The sequence below is a fragment of the Diadema antillarum genome, unplaced genomic scaffold (genome assembly GCF_040938485.1).
Source record: "Diadema antillarum isolate AM-2024a unplaced genomic scaffold, OU_Dant_1.0 seq00000606_RagTag, whole genome shotgun sequence".
Taxonomy (NCBI): domain Eukaryota; kingdom Metazoa; phylum Echinodermata; class Echinoidea; order Diadematoida; family Diadematidae; genus Diadema; species Diadema antillarum.
The window spans coordinates 490,029-508,214 of record NW_027271533.1 but is presented as its reverse complement, the minus strand read 5'-3'; the positions used below and the strand labels follow the sequence as shown (position 1 = coordinate 508,214).

The 18,186-nt window shown below is 39.7% G+C and overlaps 1 protein-coding gene across 1 annotated transcript; it reads left to right on the top strand.

The window, feature by feature from the left end:
• The first annotated feature begins 2,727 nt into the window (after positions 1 to 2,727).
• Positions 2,728 to 17,782, top strand: LOC139735923 (calcium and integrin-binding family member 2-like). The gene is made up of 7 exons (XM_071646677.1): positions 2,728 to 2,837; positions 9,619 to 9,653; positions 11,896 to 11,995; positions 13,091 to 13,238; positions 13,899 to 14,008; positions 15,454 to 15,542; positions 16,728 to 17,782. Exons 1-7 carry the CDS (start codon positions 2,787 to 2,789, stop codon positions 16,747 to 16,749), a joined length of 555 nt encoding a protein of 184 aa, XP_071502778.1. The 5' UTR covers positions 2,728 to 2,786; the 3' UTR covers positions 16,750 to 17,782.
• Positions 17,783 to 18,186: the final 404 nt, after the last annotated feature.

Below are 18,186 nucleotides of genomic sequence, written 5' to 3'. Positions count from 1 at the left end.
GTGCATCTGAATATTCCCGGTTGGTTTTCTGAATGCTCCCTGCTGTATTTATTTGAAAGACTAACTGTCTTTTTCACTGAAAGGCACATTCACTGTCCACTCATGAATACACAATCCATGACACTGGAAGTTACAAGTCAAAACATCCACGGAAAGAACTAAACAACTGAAGACAATAATTTTACATGCATATCATATTGTATCATTATGATAACAATTATATTCATTTTTTTCCAGCCCACTACATTACTAGTACTCGGTCTAGTATACTTCATTGTAACTTGTCTGCTGCAATTTACGTTTTATTATTTTCAGACAGATAACACCCCTTTTCATATTCACTGCATGCAGCAGCAGTGATGCGCTCACCCAACACAGATACTCAGTAGCTAGCTCAGAGCATAGAGATCTACATCTCTATGGCTCAGAGCAAAGCGCACGTAGTGCGCTATAAGAGGGCCTACTCTCTCGATTTTGCGTAGTACGCTCATGGGCAGGAGCGGGCGCCATTTTAGGAAGCAAAGCGATCGCTAGAGGCGTATTTTTACGTGACCCTAATTTTTTAATGGAGTGGTATCTGCCTCCCTTTCATTTTCTCCTTTTTTTAGGGGGTTAATGGGGATAAAAGATGTATTTCGAACCTCATTACGGCATTCAGAAGAATCATTCCTACATATAAGTACGAAATATAAATGAAGTAATGCCTTTCTACCCTAACATCCTGCAGTCCCTCAAAATTCGGGCTAACTACAAGTAATGATCATGACCTATAGTGAGTACACCTAAACCACGGTAAGTTGATATGCATTGGGGTGCTCACAGCTTCAGCAAGGCTCTCTCACCCCCCCCCTCTCTCTCTCTCTCTCTTCCTCTCTTTCTCAGCCCTTCTCTTGGTTGGTTTTTATACGATGTAGGTTACAATGATTTTTTTTCCAGAACAACCATCGAGGCGCTTATAACAATATATAGTAATGAGTATAACAAAATTGAAGGGTTTGTTTGCAAAAACCGACAAGTCCATTTTTGAATATTTTGAAGTACGATCTCTGTCATAAAGTAAAAAATAATACCTTTTAAATGATATATTGGTCACTTCATATAAAGGTATATTTTTTAAGTTATGGTCAAAAGAAGCAAAAATTTTCTTATTATTCTTTTTATTTTTCTTGACCTTTAATCGCAAATATCTCCATTTGACAAATATGGACTTATCGGTTTTTGCAAACAAACTCTTCATTAATGTTGATTATTCTTGCTCTAGTAGAAAACCAGTAGGGTCCTGTGTAAAATGGCCACTGTGTAGTGATGTGTGTGTGTGTGTGGGGGGGGGGGGGGGGGACGGCGTTCGAACATGTACATCATCGCCTTTCTGGGCCGCAATGCATTGACGGACCGTCTACGAGTTTCTTGGCCGCAAATTAACTAGGCCTATTACCTCCAGGTCTGATCTGAGGACTTCTTGAAAGAAGAAATCAAACAATCTCGATGTCCATTTTGGTGGAATGATTAATATTCAAAATGTTTTTAACCAATTAGAAAATATTCTGGGACAATGTTAAGTATTGGCTGTATATCGTGGTATCTGTCGTTACCTCTTAATTTATCCATGCATTGTCCGCTTTCACGATGCACTTTGTAGGAGGTCGAGCGCAGGAGCCCGTGGGGGGGGGGGGGGGGGGGGGGCTTGGGGATTAATATTATACGATTTGGTCCAAACTTTGGTGAAATATTTTCAAATCTAATAATTAATTGATATTTGATAAAAAAAGAAAATGAAGGAAAATGTGAAAGGCTATAAATACGTTATCATGACCTCTTTATAGGATCCGTATATAATGCGTGTCCTCAATGTGTTTATGAGATGTGGACCGATTCAAGGGGCCGGGGAGGGAGCCTAGGTATTATCAGAATTGAAAATCAACGGTGGTGTGATTCACTGTCCTGTTATGGAATATTTGAGATTTAAAAAAAATATCAAAATGTGTAATCTTTTGAACATGTTAGCATTGCATAAGTGAAAAAGCATGATTGTGTTAAAAAAAAGAGAAGAACAAATTAAGTTTGAAAATCAAGGGAGATGATCCCGGAAAAATTCCAGGGGGACACGCCACCACCCCCACTCCACCTGCACAAGGGCGTTATGATAAGGCCAAAAGAGCAGGGGTAAGAGAGAGAAGGGGGGGGGGGAGGGGAGAGAGAAGGGCGCTTTGCTCCCCGTCTCTCGAACTTTGCGGGACTAGAGACTCGAAAGTAATGGGCATTTCTTCTTTTTTACATTTTTAGGAATAGGTGATGCTTCTAAATGGCATTTCAAGTTTTTAACCAAAGCTATTAATACAGTTGTTTGTCCCCTTTAGAATGGAGAAAATGAAAGGGAGGCAGAATTCACTCCTTGAGCGTCGCGATAATCCAGCGGTTTGCTTCCTGAAATGACAGCCGTTTGAAGTGGGCTCCAAGTCCAAGGCGTAACCACAGAATGGGCGTAACACACCTGTTTACCTGTAAAATTGCGAGGGTGAAGTACGCCCTCTAGCTTGGCGCACATTATGATCGATAGTTGTTATCGGATCAATACAACGATTACACGGAAAACGGTCGGTAAGTCGGCGCCGTGGTCTACATACAACACTCTCATAATTTCTCCGTGTTTGGGGATAAAAACAGTAATCAGTTAGGTCGTCACAGACACGTGAAGTGAGCTGAAGGGAGGAGAAAAAGGCCGAAAAAGGTTGTCTGGAGTTTACTGAGGAACCGGGCATCCATCGGTTTGAAATCAGCTACGAAAGATGGGTGGTTCGCACAGTGTCTTCACCGAAGCCGAGTTGGATGACTACCAGGTAAAGAATCTATGCAATGAATGTTCGTGCGTCATTCGTAGCCAAGAGTCTCGGCTGTGTTTGTTGTCAATAGACGGGGAGTTCTAACAGACTGCGCGTCACTGCACCGCACTCAGTTAGAGGGACTACAACTTAACCGTATTGCAGTTTGTGTGGAATAGAACAACATCACTATAGTTAGTAGGCATACAGTGGCAACATGTTACGATTGTCTGAAACATGTACCAGTATTCCCGAGTACCCGGTCTGTGTTCATCCTGTATCAAAGCGTAAACTTGCATGTTTTTACTATAACGGGCTCCCAACAAAGACGAAATACTCGGTATCATAATTATGACTGCACAGAAAGTAATGCCAATGCCAATGGCAGATGCACTAATTTGGAGTCTTTGCCATCAGAAACAGCACTGACACTGACTGTCACCACAATTCCTGTCATCCAGTTGCTGAACAGGCTTTATGTAATGAGAAGCACTAACAGGAATACCTATACTATAGAAGTAGGAGAAGACGACACAGGGTTGATTAGAATGGAAACTCGCCTTGTTTAAAGGGTGTGTACAGTTCTGGTCGAGGTGAAGATTTAGCTTTTAACTTTTTGCGAGATATTCAGAAACCACTCTATGAGATGTCAAAGAGCATGCAGTTCTAAAGGGTATCAAAAGTTTATTTGATGAAAATCGTTTTGGAAATGGCTGCAGCTGAGATATCCAAAAATACCCTTACGAAAAAATCCTGTGGTACTCGTGTGGTAATTACCACAGGACGGTACCACAGGACAGTACCACAGGAAAGTACCACAGGACAGTACCACAGGAATTGTCCTGTGGTATTTTGGGACATACCACAGGACAGTACCACAGGAATTCCTGTGGTATTTTGGGACGTACCACAGGGCAGTACCACAGGAAAGTACCACAGGACCGGTACCACAGGAATTCCTGTGGTATTTTGGGACGTACCACAGGGCAGTACCACAGGACTAGTACCACAGAACAGTACCACAGGAACTGTCCTGTGGTATTTTGGGACAGTACCACAGGACAGTACCACAGGTCGATCATTACCACACAGCATTACCACAGGGCAGTACCACACAGCATTTCCATAGTACCACAGGAGAGTACCACACAGGATAGATCGAGAAAAAAAAAATCTGGGAGACTTTTAGCCACATTTCAAGGAATATTTCTGATAGGTGAGTGATGGATTTTAGGACAAACATGGCCCTACTTAATAACCTGTCCTACTCCTAACATATAACCTCAAACGAGAGTCTAATGGCCAAGTGCCAATCTAGTCCTATAATAGATCTATATAGTCATATTCTATTCCTAGGTAGCCATCGACCCTCTCAGTACATATATATATGGCCGTCTATCCGTAAAGCATTAAGGCATGGTTACTAACTCGATTATACTTTATTATCAAGATATGAAATTACACTTTCATAACAATATCTATGATATTGGGAATAACATAACATAATTAGACAATCTTTCATAAAGTTCAAAGTAAGTTCCATCATTAATACTTTGACTTTTTAAGTCATATATGTATTTTCTAAAATCTAGAGTGCTTTTTATGAATATTCATGAGCTATGTAAAAATTTGTACCACAGGAGTACCACAGGAGTACCACAGGAGTACCACAGAAGTCCTTATGAAATTTCTCATGCTTTACATCAGCACTTTCACTAAATAGGTAATACTGTAGGAGTATAGGACAGGATAAGTAATGGCAAATCAATTGTTATAATTCACAGCATAACTCATCTATCAATTAATTGAGGAATATTAATATGTGCTTTTTTGTTTGTTTGTATTTTTGTTATAAATTTCAGTTGATTCTGCCTTACAATTTTCCTGTGTGGTACTCCTGTGTGGTACTGCTGTTTGATATTCTCCTGATGTGATAGTCCTCTGGTATAAAATGTTAAGAAAAAAAAAGAATATCCTGTAGCATTTTTCTGTGGTACTTACGAATTTAATTTGCTGTGTGGTACTTCTGTGTGGAATAGCACCATATTATGATTTTCCTGTGGGATTTTGGACAGTTCCTGTGGTACTCTCCTGTGGTATACATCAAAAATTACCACAGGAATTCGTGTGGTACTGTCCTGTGGTACATCCCTAAATTCCACAGGACAATTCGTGTGGTACTGTCCTGTGGTATGTCCCAAAATACCACAGGACAAGTCATGTGGTACTGTCCTGTGGTACTATCCTGTGGTACTTTCCTGTGGTATTGTCCTGTGGTACTGCCCTGTGGTACTGCCCTGTGGTACTGTCCTGTGGTACGTCCCAAAATACCACAGGACAAGTCGTGTGGTGCTATCCTGTGGTACTGTCCTGTGGTACGTCCCAAAATACCACAGGACAAGTCGTGTGGTACTGTACTGTGGTACTATCCTGTGGTACTGTCCTGTGGTACTGCCCTGTGGTACGTCCCAAAATACCAGAGGACAAGTCGTGTGGTACTGTCCTGTGGTACGTCCCAAAATACCACAGGACAAGTCGTGTGGTACTGTCCTGTGGTACTATCCTGTGGTACTTTCCTGTGGTACTGTCCTGTGGTACTGCCCTGTGGTATTGTCCTGTGGTACTGCCCTGTGGTACTGTCCTGGGGTACGTCCCAAAATACCACAGGACAAGTCGTGAGGTACTGTCCTGTGGTACTTTCCTGTGGTACTGCCCTGTGGTACTGTCCTGTGGTACGTCCCAAAATACCACAGGACAATTCCTGTGGTACTGTCCTGTGGTATGTCCCAAAATACCACAGGACAAGTCGTGTGGTACTGTCCTGTGGTACTGTCCTGTGGTACTGTCCTGTGATACTGTCCTGTGGTACGTCCCAAAATACCACAGGACAAGTCGTGTGGTACTTTCCTGTGGTACTATCCTGTGGTACTTTCCTGTGGTACTGTCCTGTGGTACTGCCCTGTGGTACTGTCCTGTGGTACGTCCCAAAATACCACAGGACAAGTCGTGTGGTGCTATCCTGTGGTACTGTCCTGTGGTACGTCCCAAAATACCACAGGACAAGTCGTGTGGTACTGTACTGTGGTACTATCCTGTGGTACTGTCCTGTGGTACTGCCCTGTGGTACGTCCCAAAATACCACAGGACAAGTCGTGTGGTACTGTCCTGTGGTACGTCCCAAAATACCACAGGACAAGTCGTGTGGTACTGTCCTGTGGTACTATCCTGTGGTACTTTCCTGTGGTACTGTCCTGTGGTACTGCCCTGTGGTATTGTCCTGTGGTACTGCCCTGTGGTACTGTCCTGGGGTACGTCCCAAAATACCACAGGACAAGTCGTGAGGTACTGTCCTGTGGTACTTTCCTGTGGTACTGCCCTGTGGTACTGTCCTGTGGTACGTCCCAAAATACCACAGGACAATTCCTGTGGTACTGTCCTGTGGTATGTCCCAAAATACCACAGGACAAGTCGTGTGGTACTGTCCTGTGGTACTGTCCTGTGATACTGTCCTGTGGTACGTCCCAAAATACCACAGGACAAGTCATGTGGTACTTTCCTGTGGTACTATCCTGTGGTACTTTCCTGTGGTACTGTCCTGTGGTACTGTCCTGTGGTACTGCCCTGTGGTACTGTCCTGTGGTATGTCCCAAAATACCACAGGACAAGTCGTGTGGTACTGTCCTGTGGTACTATCCTGTGGTACTGCCCTGTGGTACGTCCCAAAATACCACAGGACAAGTCGTGTGGTACTTTCCTGTGGTACTATCCTGTGGTACTTTCCTGTGGTACTGTCCTGTGGTACTGTCCTGTGGTACTGCCCTGTGGTACTGTCCTGTGGTATGTCCCAAAATACCACAGGACAAGTCGTGTGGTACTGTCCTGTGGTACTGTCCTGTGGTACTATCCTGTGGTACTATCCTGTGGTACTGTCCTGTGGTACTGCTCTGTGGTACGTCCCAAAATACCACAGGACAAGTCGTGTGGTACTGTCCTGTGGTACTGTCCTGTGGTACTATCCTGTGGTACTTTCCTGTGGTACTGTCCTGTGGTACTGCCCTGTGGTACTGTCCTGTGGTACGTCCCAAAATACCACAGGACAAGTCGTGAGGTACTGTCCTGTGGTACTATCCTGTGGTACTTTCCTGTGGTACTCTCCTGTGGAACTGCCTGTGGTACTGTCCTGTGGTACTGTCCTGTGGTACGTCCTAAAATACCACAGAACAAGTCGTGTGGTACTGTCCTGTGGTACTATCCTGTGGTACTTTCCTGTTGTACTCTCCTGTGGTACGTCCCAAAATACCACAGGACAATTCATGTGGTACTGTCCTGTGGTACTGTTGTGTGGTATACATCCCAAAATACCACAGGACAATTTGTGTGTATACTGTCTTGTACTGTCCTGTGGAACTTTCCTGTGGTAATGTCCTGTGGTACTGCCCTGTGGTACATCCCAGAGTACCACACGAGCCTGTGACACAGTACCACACAGTTCCTGTGTTAACATATATTTGTGTGGTACATTGTGTGGTACCAACCAGTACCACAGGGAGTACCACATGAGCCTGTAAAACAGTACCACACAGTTCCTGTGGTAACATTTATTTATGTGGTACATTGTGTGGTACTGACAAGTACTACAGGGAGTACCCTACAAGCCTGTGGTACAGTACCACACAGTTCCTGTGGTAACATTACAAGTGTGTGGTACATTGTGTGGTACCGACAAGTACCACAGGGAGTACCACAGGACTTTTTTGTTAGGGTAAGGTGAAACGAAGAGATCCTAATAAAGTTGTGGCATGTCGCCTTTTATTATTAGCACTTTTTTGGATATCTCAGCCATTCGAAAACCAATTTTCATCAAATAAACGTTGAATCCTTTTTAAATAACATGCTCTTTCATATTCCATACGAGGCTTTTCATTATCTCACTTAGGAATGTTCAAAACATGAATCCCTACCTCAACCAGTACTGTACTCCTGTACAGTCCCTTTGATGTTGGTAGAGGATCTACAACAAGCTGTAGGCCTAGTCGACCCTAGTTGCCAGTGCCCAGGGCAGTGCCAGTGGCAGTGACAGTGGCCTAGAAAATTGTCTCGATACAACATGTCGGAAAGAGTTCATTATGTCCCCCCCCCCCCCCCCACTAGTTTGCACTGAATATTAAGGTTATGCCATATGGAAAGACTTCCTTTTGAGACATAACCCTAGCATAACCTTTGTTTAGTTGACTAAATTAGTAAAAAAAAAAAAATAGTAATTTATTTATTTAGTGCAAGTTGGTGGGGGGGGGGGGGGGGGGGGGGGGGGTGGGGGGACATAAGGAACTCTTTCCCATTTCAAAAATGTCAGTTTCCATATTCTCTTTCTTCTTTTTCACACAATTTTTTTCTGAATGTGATCATTTGCAATTTTTTGTAGTAGGGCCTTGAGTTGTTCTAAATTTCTTTTAAAAAAGTTAGGGTAAGAGCACCAGTATTCGGTCAGCTGCCGGTATTCGGTCACTTATCACTAGTAACCAGCCAGTAAGTTCAACTGTCACAACACACGCAAATCACATCAATTCACATACTTGCACACTCATTCACAATAGGAAACTCCCGGAATAGCCCCCTCCAAAAATCCATTCAAAATCCCAAATTTTACCGTCAAAAGTGCAGAATCGGCGCTGCTTTCCAAAAGCGCGTGTGGATAAGGCCCAGTTTTAAGAGTACTGGGGGCATTTCATGAAGGAACTTGTGGGATAAAATGTCTGACAAGTCGATTATATCCGACAAGTTTTGAGAAATTCTTTAGTCTGATTGGCTGATTTCTCTGAACTTGTCGGATATAATTGACTTTTCGGACATTTTATCCGAGAAGTTCCTTCATGACGCCGAAAAAGAGCTAAAAATAGAGAAATAGGATTTTTTGCTTATCGCAAGCTTGGAGTGTGGTGGTATCCTTAAAAACGCGAAAGAAAAACATTTTCGTACGTGCCGATACAGTGTCTCAATATAATTTTTCAGCTGCCTTGAACACGCATTGACTTTGAACGCACATATCGTGTGACCGAATACTGGTCGCGGTGACCGTATTCTGGGGAATTTTCAAGGTGATATATTTTGGGATTTTGTAAAATTCTGTGTGATATTTAACAAAATAAAAATTGAGATTAAAGAAATTTGATTAATACATTGCTGTAGATATGATGTATGTAAGTATTATTTTAGTTTTAAAAATATTGCAAAAAAGCTTAAGTGACCGAATACTGGGGATGTTACCCTACCTGTAAATTTTTCTTCCCAGTCTTTTAATACTGAGTGCCACATTCTCAAATGAACAATGATATTTTTAGTTTAATTTTTCTGAAGATACACCTACAATATTGTGCATTCATTGTATAACAGAACCAGATTTTTTGTTTGGTTTTTAATATTTACATAGTTTTCTATTGGTAGGCCATTATATGTAACAAAAAAACAACAACAAACAAAAACTTTGGGTACCATTGCATGTTGTTTTTTCACACACACAGAGACTGACGAGGGGTACATTGAACATCACTTGACGTATTGAAGTATCCTATATCAGACAATTGTACAAATGCATTGTTTTTATCATGATACGGTAGTTTACTGTAAAGGGATTTTGAATGGCTGTTGAATTATCAAAATTATTATAAATATTGTATTTTTACGTGTAACTATGTTCTTAGTCATGATTCAGAGGTGCACTCAGATCTGTGAATGACTGGTTTCACAATACATACCACCTGGTTCTAATATTCTCTCTTTTCCAAACTCTCTTTGTATTCAGGAATTGACATTCTTCAGCAAGAAGGAGATTCTGCAGTGAGTAATGATGTTAATAATATTTTACACACATGTATTTTGACCTTTTTCTGGGGCATTTCCTGAAGCATTTTGTCCGACAAAGTTGTCAGACAAATTTGCCCTCAGCCAATCTGGGGGGTGTTTCATCAACGTTTGTCAGTGCTGACAACTTGAATCACCATAGTAACAGTCAGTGACCAGAGCATCTCAGCCAATCAAACCAAGGATTTTGCTGAAATTGTCAGCGCTGACAAACGTTGATGAAACACCCCCCTGTTTAGTTTTGTGATTTGCAATGTTTTATGTAGAAAACAGTCTGTACACTGTGCACACACTTTGTAATGTGCCTTCCTTTGAATTCAACTGAGTGTTTAGGATGTTTCATCTTAAAGAGTGAAGGAAAAAAAGTTGATTCAGAATTTCAGTTCTAAAAGCATTAGATTTTTTTTTTTCTCTCTTTCTCTCTCTCTCTCTGAGGCTGGTTGTACAAATTGTGTGTACAGTAAATTTTACCCAAGAGGATGTGGTACATGTACACAGTCATCAGACAAGTGTTTCATTTAAATAGCTCATTCAAGCTAATTTACATTCACATGCATGTTTGGCAGTTAGGGAATTCAGCCCCTCTACATAACATTGTATAATATGCTGGCACTGCAACTATCTGAATTACACATGTGTAACAAACCACAGGATTGTGAGAGTTTAGAGTTTAATCTGGTTTCAGATATTTTTACTCTGCCCAATACCCACTTTTCAACATTTTCAAACTATGCATTCATGAAATTGCTCACAGTTCAATGCACTTCAGATCTGTTTTTCATGTGTTTCAAATTTTTGAAAAAAAAACCAAATACATACATTGTAATACACATATTTTTTTTTTTTTTTTTTTTTTTTTTTTTTTTGTAAGTACTCTCATGCCCCTTAATCCACCAAATTCATTGCAAGTTTAGAGTTTAGCCAGTGAAAATTCCTGGCAGCTTTCCTCGTAGCAACATTTCACAGCTTGTTAATATTATGTACAGGCCTCATAAGACCCCTTATCCCAGTTCTTTCATTCCAGAAGTTGCGTTTGCTCAGTTTCCAAAAATGGGGTTAATGTTGTGTGTTGATTTTACGAAGTAAATGGACCCGTGCAGATTACACATAGTGACTGCATACCACATGTTCTGTCATTGCAGTTTCTTAGCATTTCTGTTATCAGTTGGCGTTTCTGCAAACATGAACTTTAGACACATCCGTCTTTGCACAATATCTGCTCTTGGAGTAGTCTGCACTAGGAAGGGACGGTCCCCATATTTCCCTGTTTGTTTTTGCTACAGGGGAAAGATCAGTATGGTTGATTATCACAGAAGAATTGTTTGCTGGGTGATTTGGTCAGGGAATAAGTTCATCTTTGAACAGGAGCTTGCGCAAGTCCAGGATATCCGTGTGACCATTACATGACTGATATGAACCTCTATACAATGGGCATTCACATTCAATCTAAATTACCCTGTGTGTTATGATTTTTTTCATTGGCAAGATGGTCCCATTCGCTCTTGATAGGTACATTTTGTACTGTGTATTGGAAAACTGCACTGATACATGTACACCAATGGAGGACATAATGGCAGTTAAAAATCATACTGTAGAAGTAGAAAGTTTCGCGTTGTGGAAATTTTCACACATTTTGTGCAACAAGGAACAAGCGCGAAAAATAAAAGCACACTTATATTTTTGTGTTCCGTATGTTCCAGAAATAAATGTTTTGATCCTGCAGAATTAAAAACATCATGTACATGTAATATTCATTTTACCCCGAGGAGCGCAAACATGTACTCATCTGAAAATATCCACTTTTACAGTATGCAAATATATGCAAATATTTTATTTTTGCTTTTTTTTTTTTAAATGTCTTTTTATTGGAGGGGGATCCAGTATCCTGACAAAGTCTGATTTCACTGTATTGCTCAATGAACTGATGGCATCAATGTAAGTCACAAATCTTTGCTGTCACATGCAATGAAATATACTGATCCTTGTACTTTATGAAAAATTGCAAATTGGCATTTAGAAATGTATTCTCATATTCATGTAGATATACCTAGGCTTGTATGGTTGAAGACTCAAAAGTATCAGGTATGACCATCATTATCTACTTGAACAATAACTTACGAGACAACAATATAGCAGTGTGGTAAAACAAGTGGAGAATAACTCTCAGTTGAGATCAATTTGCCCTACTCTTTGTTTTTTTTTTTAACTCTCCTTCCAGTGTCCACAAGAGGTTCCATCTTCTGGACCCTGATGCCGTGAGACAGGACAAGAATGCCTGCCTTCCCATGGACAAAATCCAGGAGTTACCAGAACTAAAGGTACAGAGTAACCCCTTCTCTATCACTGATGAAGAACCTGCACTAAATCCGCAATGTGAGAGTTTAGAGTTTAATCTGATTTAGACTTTTTTTTTGGTGGTACTCTGTGCCCCGAAAAGCTTCACATTTTTTTTTTTTCAGTTCAAATGAATTAAAATATTCGCAGTTTAAGGTACTTCAGACATATTTTTTCATGAGTTTCATATTTTGTCAGAATTTTTTATGCAAGTACTCTCACACCTTTGACCAAGTGGCAGCAGTATCTGAGGAACTTGGTTGGTCCTTACAGTCTTAACCCATTGAGGACGGTTTGACTTTACTACAACACGCATTTCCCGTAGACACTTGCCCAAGTATACTCGGGACTCATCCTCAATGGGTTAAATGTATCTTGTGCCCAATAGTACAGCTTAGTAAAAACTAGCAAACAAACAAACAAACAACCCCACAATATATGTAGAATGGAAACAAGCAAACCATAAACCTTGAGGTATGTTAAATTCTTGGAATGAACATTGTTTGTTCACTGAAGATGCTCTTCAAATTGGAATTAGCTTGATGATGCAGGACACTGCAATTCGTCATAGAATGATACCAGAGCCCAGGATGTGAACTGCGATGTGTAGATTACACAGGCAGTTGATTGCTCGGGCTGCATGTTGAAGCTTTAAGATGCTTTTGGGGATAAAAACTATGGTGTTTTGATACTGGACATTGCACAGAATATCCGTCATTGTATTTTGCTTTCGATTGAAAAAACAGTTGTATGGGACACTGTTATCGCAAAATCTCTGGACAACGTTATAACAATAGCAAAATGGACCAAACCAAAAATGAAAACAATCTCACCAAAAGCAAAATCATTGCTGATTACCTTTCCAGGGATTCATCAAACCCACCAACTCTTTCTCACAGATTAAGATTTCATTTGATGTTGGAATGGAAGAGGTTACAGAAAGAAAAAGAACAACAACAACAACAACAACAAAAATACATACAAAAAGAGGAAAAATTGATGTCATGCATTCTTTCATGCTAATTAACAAGTATATTTATTTGTTTTGCATGTTTGTTTGTCTATTTTATTTTTACCAGGTGAACCCGTTTAAGGATCGCATCTGCAAGGTGTTCTCCTCCTCTGAGGATGGGTCGTTGACCTTTGAAGACTTCCTGGACATGATGTCGGTCTTCAGCGACTCGGCTCCCAAGAGTATGAAGGCAGAGTATGCCTTCCGCATCTATGGTAAGCTGAGAGGAAGTTTTACTGTGTTCAGATTTAGCTGTGCTTAAGAGTTGGTAAATTAAAGGAAATGTTCTCCCCAAACATCCTGTGTGAGTAAATTCCGGGAAATGCAAAAATGTTATTACTATTATTGGGTTCATACAGCTGTATTTTGGGCAAATTGGATGGTCTGTTCCCAAGTTTAAGATTAAGTTGTGATTAATTTCATAGGCTGCCCTCTCTACATAAGAACTCTGCAACAGCTCATGAAGTCTTCATAGCAAAGCAGCATGAGATAATGAATAAAGGGAATTTCACAAAAATTCATTTCTCTTAGACGTTGACAGGAAACTTGACCCAGCTCCTCCCAGAAGGCGTAGACCTCAATATTTGCCTAGCCCTACATACATATCTCAGTAACAGATCAATGGAATGCGCCCATTGTTTTAAAAAAAGAGAAGAAAATGATTTGTGAAATTCCATCTCTATTTTGTTTACATCATTCCACCACTTCTGACATCTGTACATTTTTGTATAGTTTCCATTTTCATCACTGCACCTTATCGGTTTTAAAGCGATGTTTCCCCCCATGCCAGTCATTATTCATATTACGTGATGCAACACTAATGCAAGGGCTTGCTGATTTCAATTTTTGTTTCTCCTCCTCGCAAAAAATGCCAGACTTTGACGAGGATGACTTCATCAACAGCAGCGACCTCCGCGAGATGGTGAACAGGCTGTCTGGGGAGCAGCAACTGACAGATGATGACATGCAGCAACTCATTGACAATGTGAGTCATTTTCAGTCTTTTACGTCAGTGACACACCCCCTGTGGCACAGACAATCATTTCCTCATGCTTTGTTTACAATGATATATTCCTGGTGGTAAAGAATTTATGGTCATTAGAGTTAATTGCCAATTTAGAGCAAGAATGAATGCTTTTGTGTTTTGAACTCCATACATTCTAAGTGTTATTCCTCACCAGTCTTGCAAACTTTCAGTGAAATGTAAAAAATGTCTGATAAACAAAATGATAGGAGTACAATGTAACACACACACAACATCAGCACATCATATTCTGTGTTGATTTTGATAAATTTTACCTGTTTAATGGCCATTATGGCCCCCTCCCCCAAGATCTCGGCAGTGATTGCCTCAAAACTTTGCATGAGGGTAGAGGATGAAATAATCTACAAAGCTGTATGGCTGAATTTACGAAAGTTCTTTTCCTTTATTTTATATAAATGAAATTTTGCATATTTATGCAAGAAATCATAGCTTTGGTTATATCTCTCTGAATAAAGCTTTAGGATAGCAATTGTTTTGTACAAACGTCTTTTATAACTTCCTTATCAAGTCCTCCAAGAAAATGATTTTTATGTATTTTATTGTTTCTCAATACCAATCTCTTGTAAAAGTGGATATTTTCACATGAGTATTTCTTTGTGCTGGGCCAGGTAAGATAAATTTTGTGTGTGTTTGATGCTGCGGAATCAAGATATTTAATAGTGGTACATATTATAACAAGCAAAAATATTGGTGTGGTTTTATTTTCGCGCTAGCGTCTGGTCGCTCGAAAAGCCTGAAAATTTTGACTTTTACAACATGCCCAAAAGCTAAAATAAGCCCTGACATTGGAAAGTATTCAGTGAGAAATAACAAAGTTCCGAGTGTCGTAATGCCTACAAAGTCACTAGCACACACAAAACATGTCCAGTGATGTTGGTGGGGTAAAGGCACTACATGAAGGACAAATACAAGATACCCCGAAATACATGTTGTATGATTGGCTTGACACAAAACAAAGTATAATGCTACTTGGGTGAATAAACCTTGTATCTAAAAAATCATGAATATTCAGGAGAGCAAAAAGAAACTTTTTATTTTTGCAACTTTTTTGTTAATTAACGTCAGTGTCGATGTTAAATAATGTAGACACAGTGTTTTGGATTGCACTAATAACTGTACTGTTTCAAAACTTAAATTTGTATTTCTGCTATTCAAATTGAGTTTAATAGGACATTTTTGAATATGTATGCCAATGGATAGACAAGGTCTTGTCACCCCAGGAACCCCCCCCCCCCCCAAAAAAAAAAAAAAAAAAGAAAGAAAAAGAAGAAGAAGAAGAAGAAAGAATTGATAAAACAAACTGATAACAAACCAGAGTTGTAGCCAGGGATGCAAATCAACTGTGTCTTTCATCAGGCTCTCTCTACTGTTTTCCTACACTCCAGATCTTTGAGGAGGCTGACTTGGATGACGATGATGCCCTCTCCTTTGCTGAATTTGAGCACGTCATCTCAAAAGCCCCAGACTTCATGAAGTAAGTAGTGGATGTTAAAAGTGAGAGAAATGGCATTGAGTAAACTCCCCATTGAGTGGAAGTTGTAGAAGTCACATGAGCTGAAAAGATGTCCCACCTCAAGGCCTCCAAATGAGTGGATTCCCCAATCTTTAACTGTGCACTTCTGTACAGAAAAGTTTCAGCTCAAGCTGAGTCAAAATCAGAAATGCCCACTATTACTTGTATGCAGTATTTTTTACCCTTTTTTTTTTCAATTCTGCAGGTGTTGCGGCAAATACTGTTTTTCCCTCATTAGATTGCTACATTTTGTACACATGTTTATTGCAGGAAAGGTAGAAATACAGTTTTCCACCAAAAATACACTGTCAACCCTCAGAATATTCCAAAATGTTGTTTACAAGGTTGGCAGTCCTCCCAAGATTTTGATACTAGATATGGCAAAGGAAAATTAATTCTCCACTCATTGAGATTATACATACACAAATATTTCATCACATATTAACCCAATTACAAGTTTGTTTTGTCAAATATTTGTCTGATGACTTACCACGTGGAGGGGAAATTTTTTGAGTGCAATTATTCTTGCCACCCAAACTTAAGTAGCACTACAGTGACAACCATACTATTCAAATGCCCTCTCCTGGGTTTTAGCACATGTACAGGTCTGGTTTCACAGCAGTGTGACCAATCAATCCTGTTTGAAAGCAAAGACAGTTGTGTGATCTTCTTTTTGACCTCTTATTTTCATGGATAAAACTGTAGCATAACTTAATGTTTGCATGCAATGTATTTGTTTTGTCTGCATTTTGCACACTCCCTGCACATTCCAGGAGTCAGAGAAACTACATGAGGGTTCCATATACATGAATCTTAATTGGGGGGGGGGGGGGGGGGGGGGGGGACTTTGTACATGTCAATTCCCGACCTGACAATTATAAAAAAGGGGATGTACACTGTATTTACCATTTTATACCCAAAATTTCTTTTAGAAGCATGTGTTGTTGTTTTTTTTTTTACTCTATTAAATTAACAAACATAAAGTACCATGACTGTGATACTATTACAGGGGTTCTCTATACCATGTAACTCTCAGAAAAAGAGAAAATGCTAAAGCCACTGCACTGTACGTCCAGTGATTGGTCATCCTTAAGATGACTTAAATTTGATATTATTCTTTTCTCTCTCTCTCTTTTTTCCCCCCAGTACCTTCCGAATTCGCCTGTAGAACCAGGATCAAAGGGCCTTGAAAGGAGAGCATTGGCTTTCTAGATTGTTTTCAACCTTCTATTACATTTCACCCACCGAAAGAGCCAAATCCTTTAATACATCTCACATATCTTGAAATCAATGCATTCTTTCCTTCCTGTCATATCTCTATCAGTTCTGGCTCTGTGGGTGATAATGCTTCAGACATTGCTTTGAAGCAGTGTGTACATGTAAAAGGTAACCTGGCTGTGTCTAATTCCCCCACTTTAAGTGCGAAGGATATTTATTAGATCTAGGGCCCGTTTCATAAAGATTGACCATAAGATCGACCATAACATTAATCATAAGATCAGTGCAATTCATAAAAGTTACGCTCACTATGCTATTAAATCTGCTCTTTGAATAAAGTGTAAGTATCTGTTTGAAACAGACTTATGATCAGTATTAAACTGATGCTCAATTTACTTAGTTACAATGACAATGATAATAATAATTACATTTATAAGACGCTCTATACTGGTGTTTCTAAGCACACAAAAAGACAAAAAGGAATAACATTAGGACAATGCAAAACCACAATGCTCAATTGAGCGTAAGATTAATCATAACTCTTTATGAAACAGGCTCCAGAACTTTATACTGATTTCATATTACATGAAATTGTATGTACTTTGATCTCCAGTTGATCAGAATAAGAATGAAAACATTTCGTGTGGTGATGCGGTGTACATACTACAAGTATACCGTATGAGGAATCCTTGACTGCTTGTTTCTCTCCACATTTCTGCCACCCTTCCCTTTCCTGTTGCTGTTGTACCTTGGTGGAAGTATTTGTGGACATGCCCAAGTGTCAAAAAGAAATTGGATGGAAGACACATGGAAGATCTTCTATGTGATACTGCATGCATCTTTTTATATAATAGCTTAGACCAGTTCTATTGAGCTGAATTTCTAAAAGATATAAGTCTTGCTGTGCATGCCATCAATATGGGCCTATGCTGCTCTGAGATATAATGTTAATGTCTGGGCAAAGAAACTACTTCATACTTCGATATGCAGTCTAAAATTTGACGTCTTTCAAATAATTCTTCTTTCATTTATAGTTTGTATAATAGTGTACATATGATATAAATATGTTTATTTCATAAAGTTTAACAGATATGTCTATGTTAATAAAAGGCCTAGAGATATTAGTGTATGTATTTTGAAGGAAAGAAGACTTTGTGTGATTTTAAATGCAAATTCAAACCTTGAAAAAAAAATAACAAAGAGTATAATTTTCGTATTTTGGTTACAGGATATCAACAGAACGTGATTCACAGAAATATATTGTGCAGTGATAGTGTTATAGGTGTACTGATATATAGGCAACATATAGATTTACACTCCCAATAGCTGCTTTTAAATCAGATGATCACTTATGGCTTAATACACTTACATGTAACATTATTGTCTT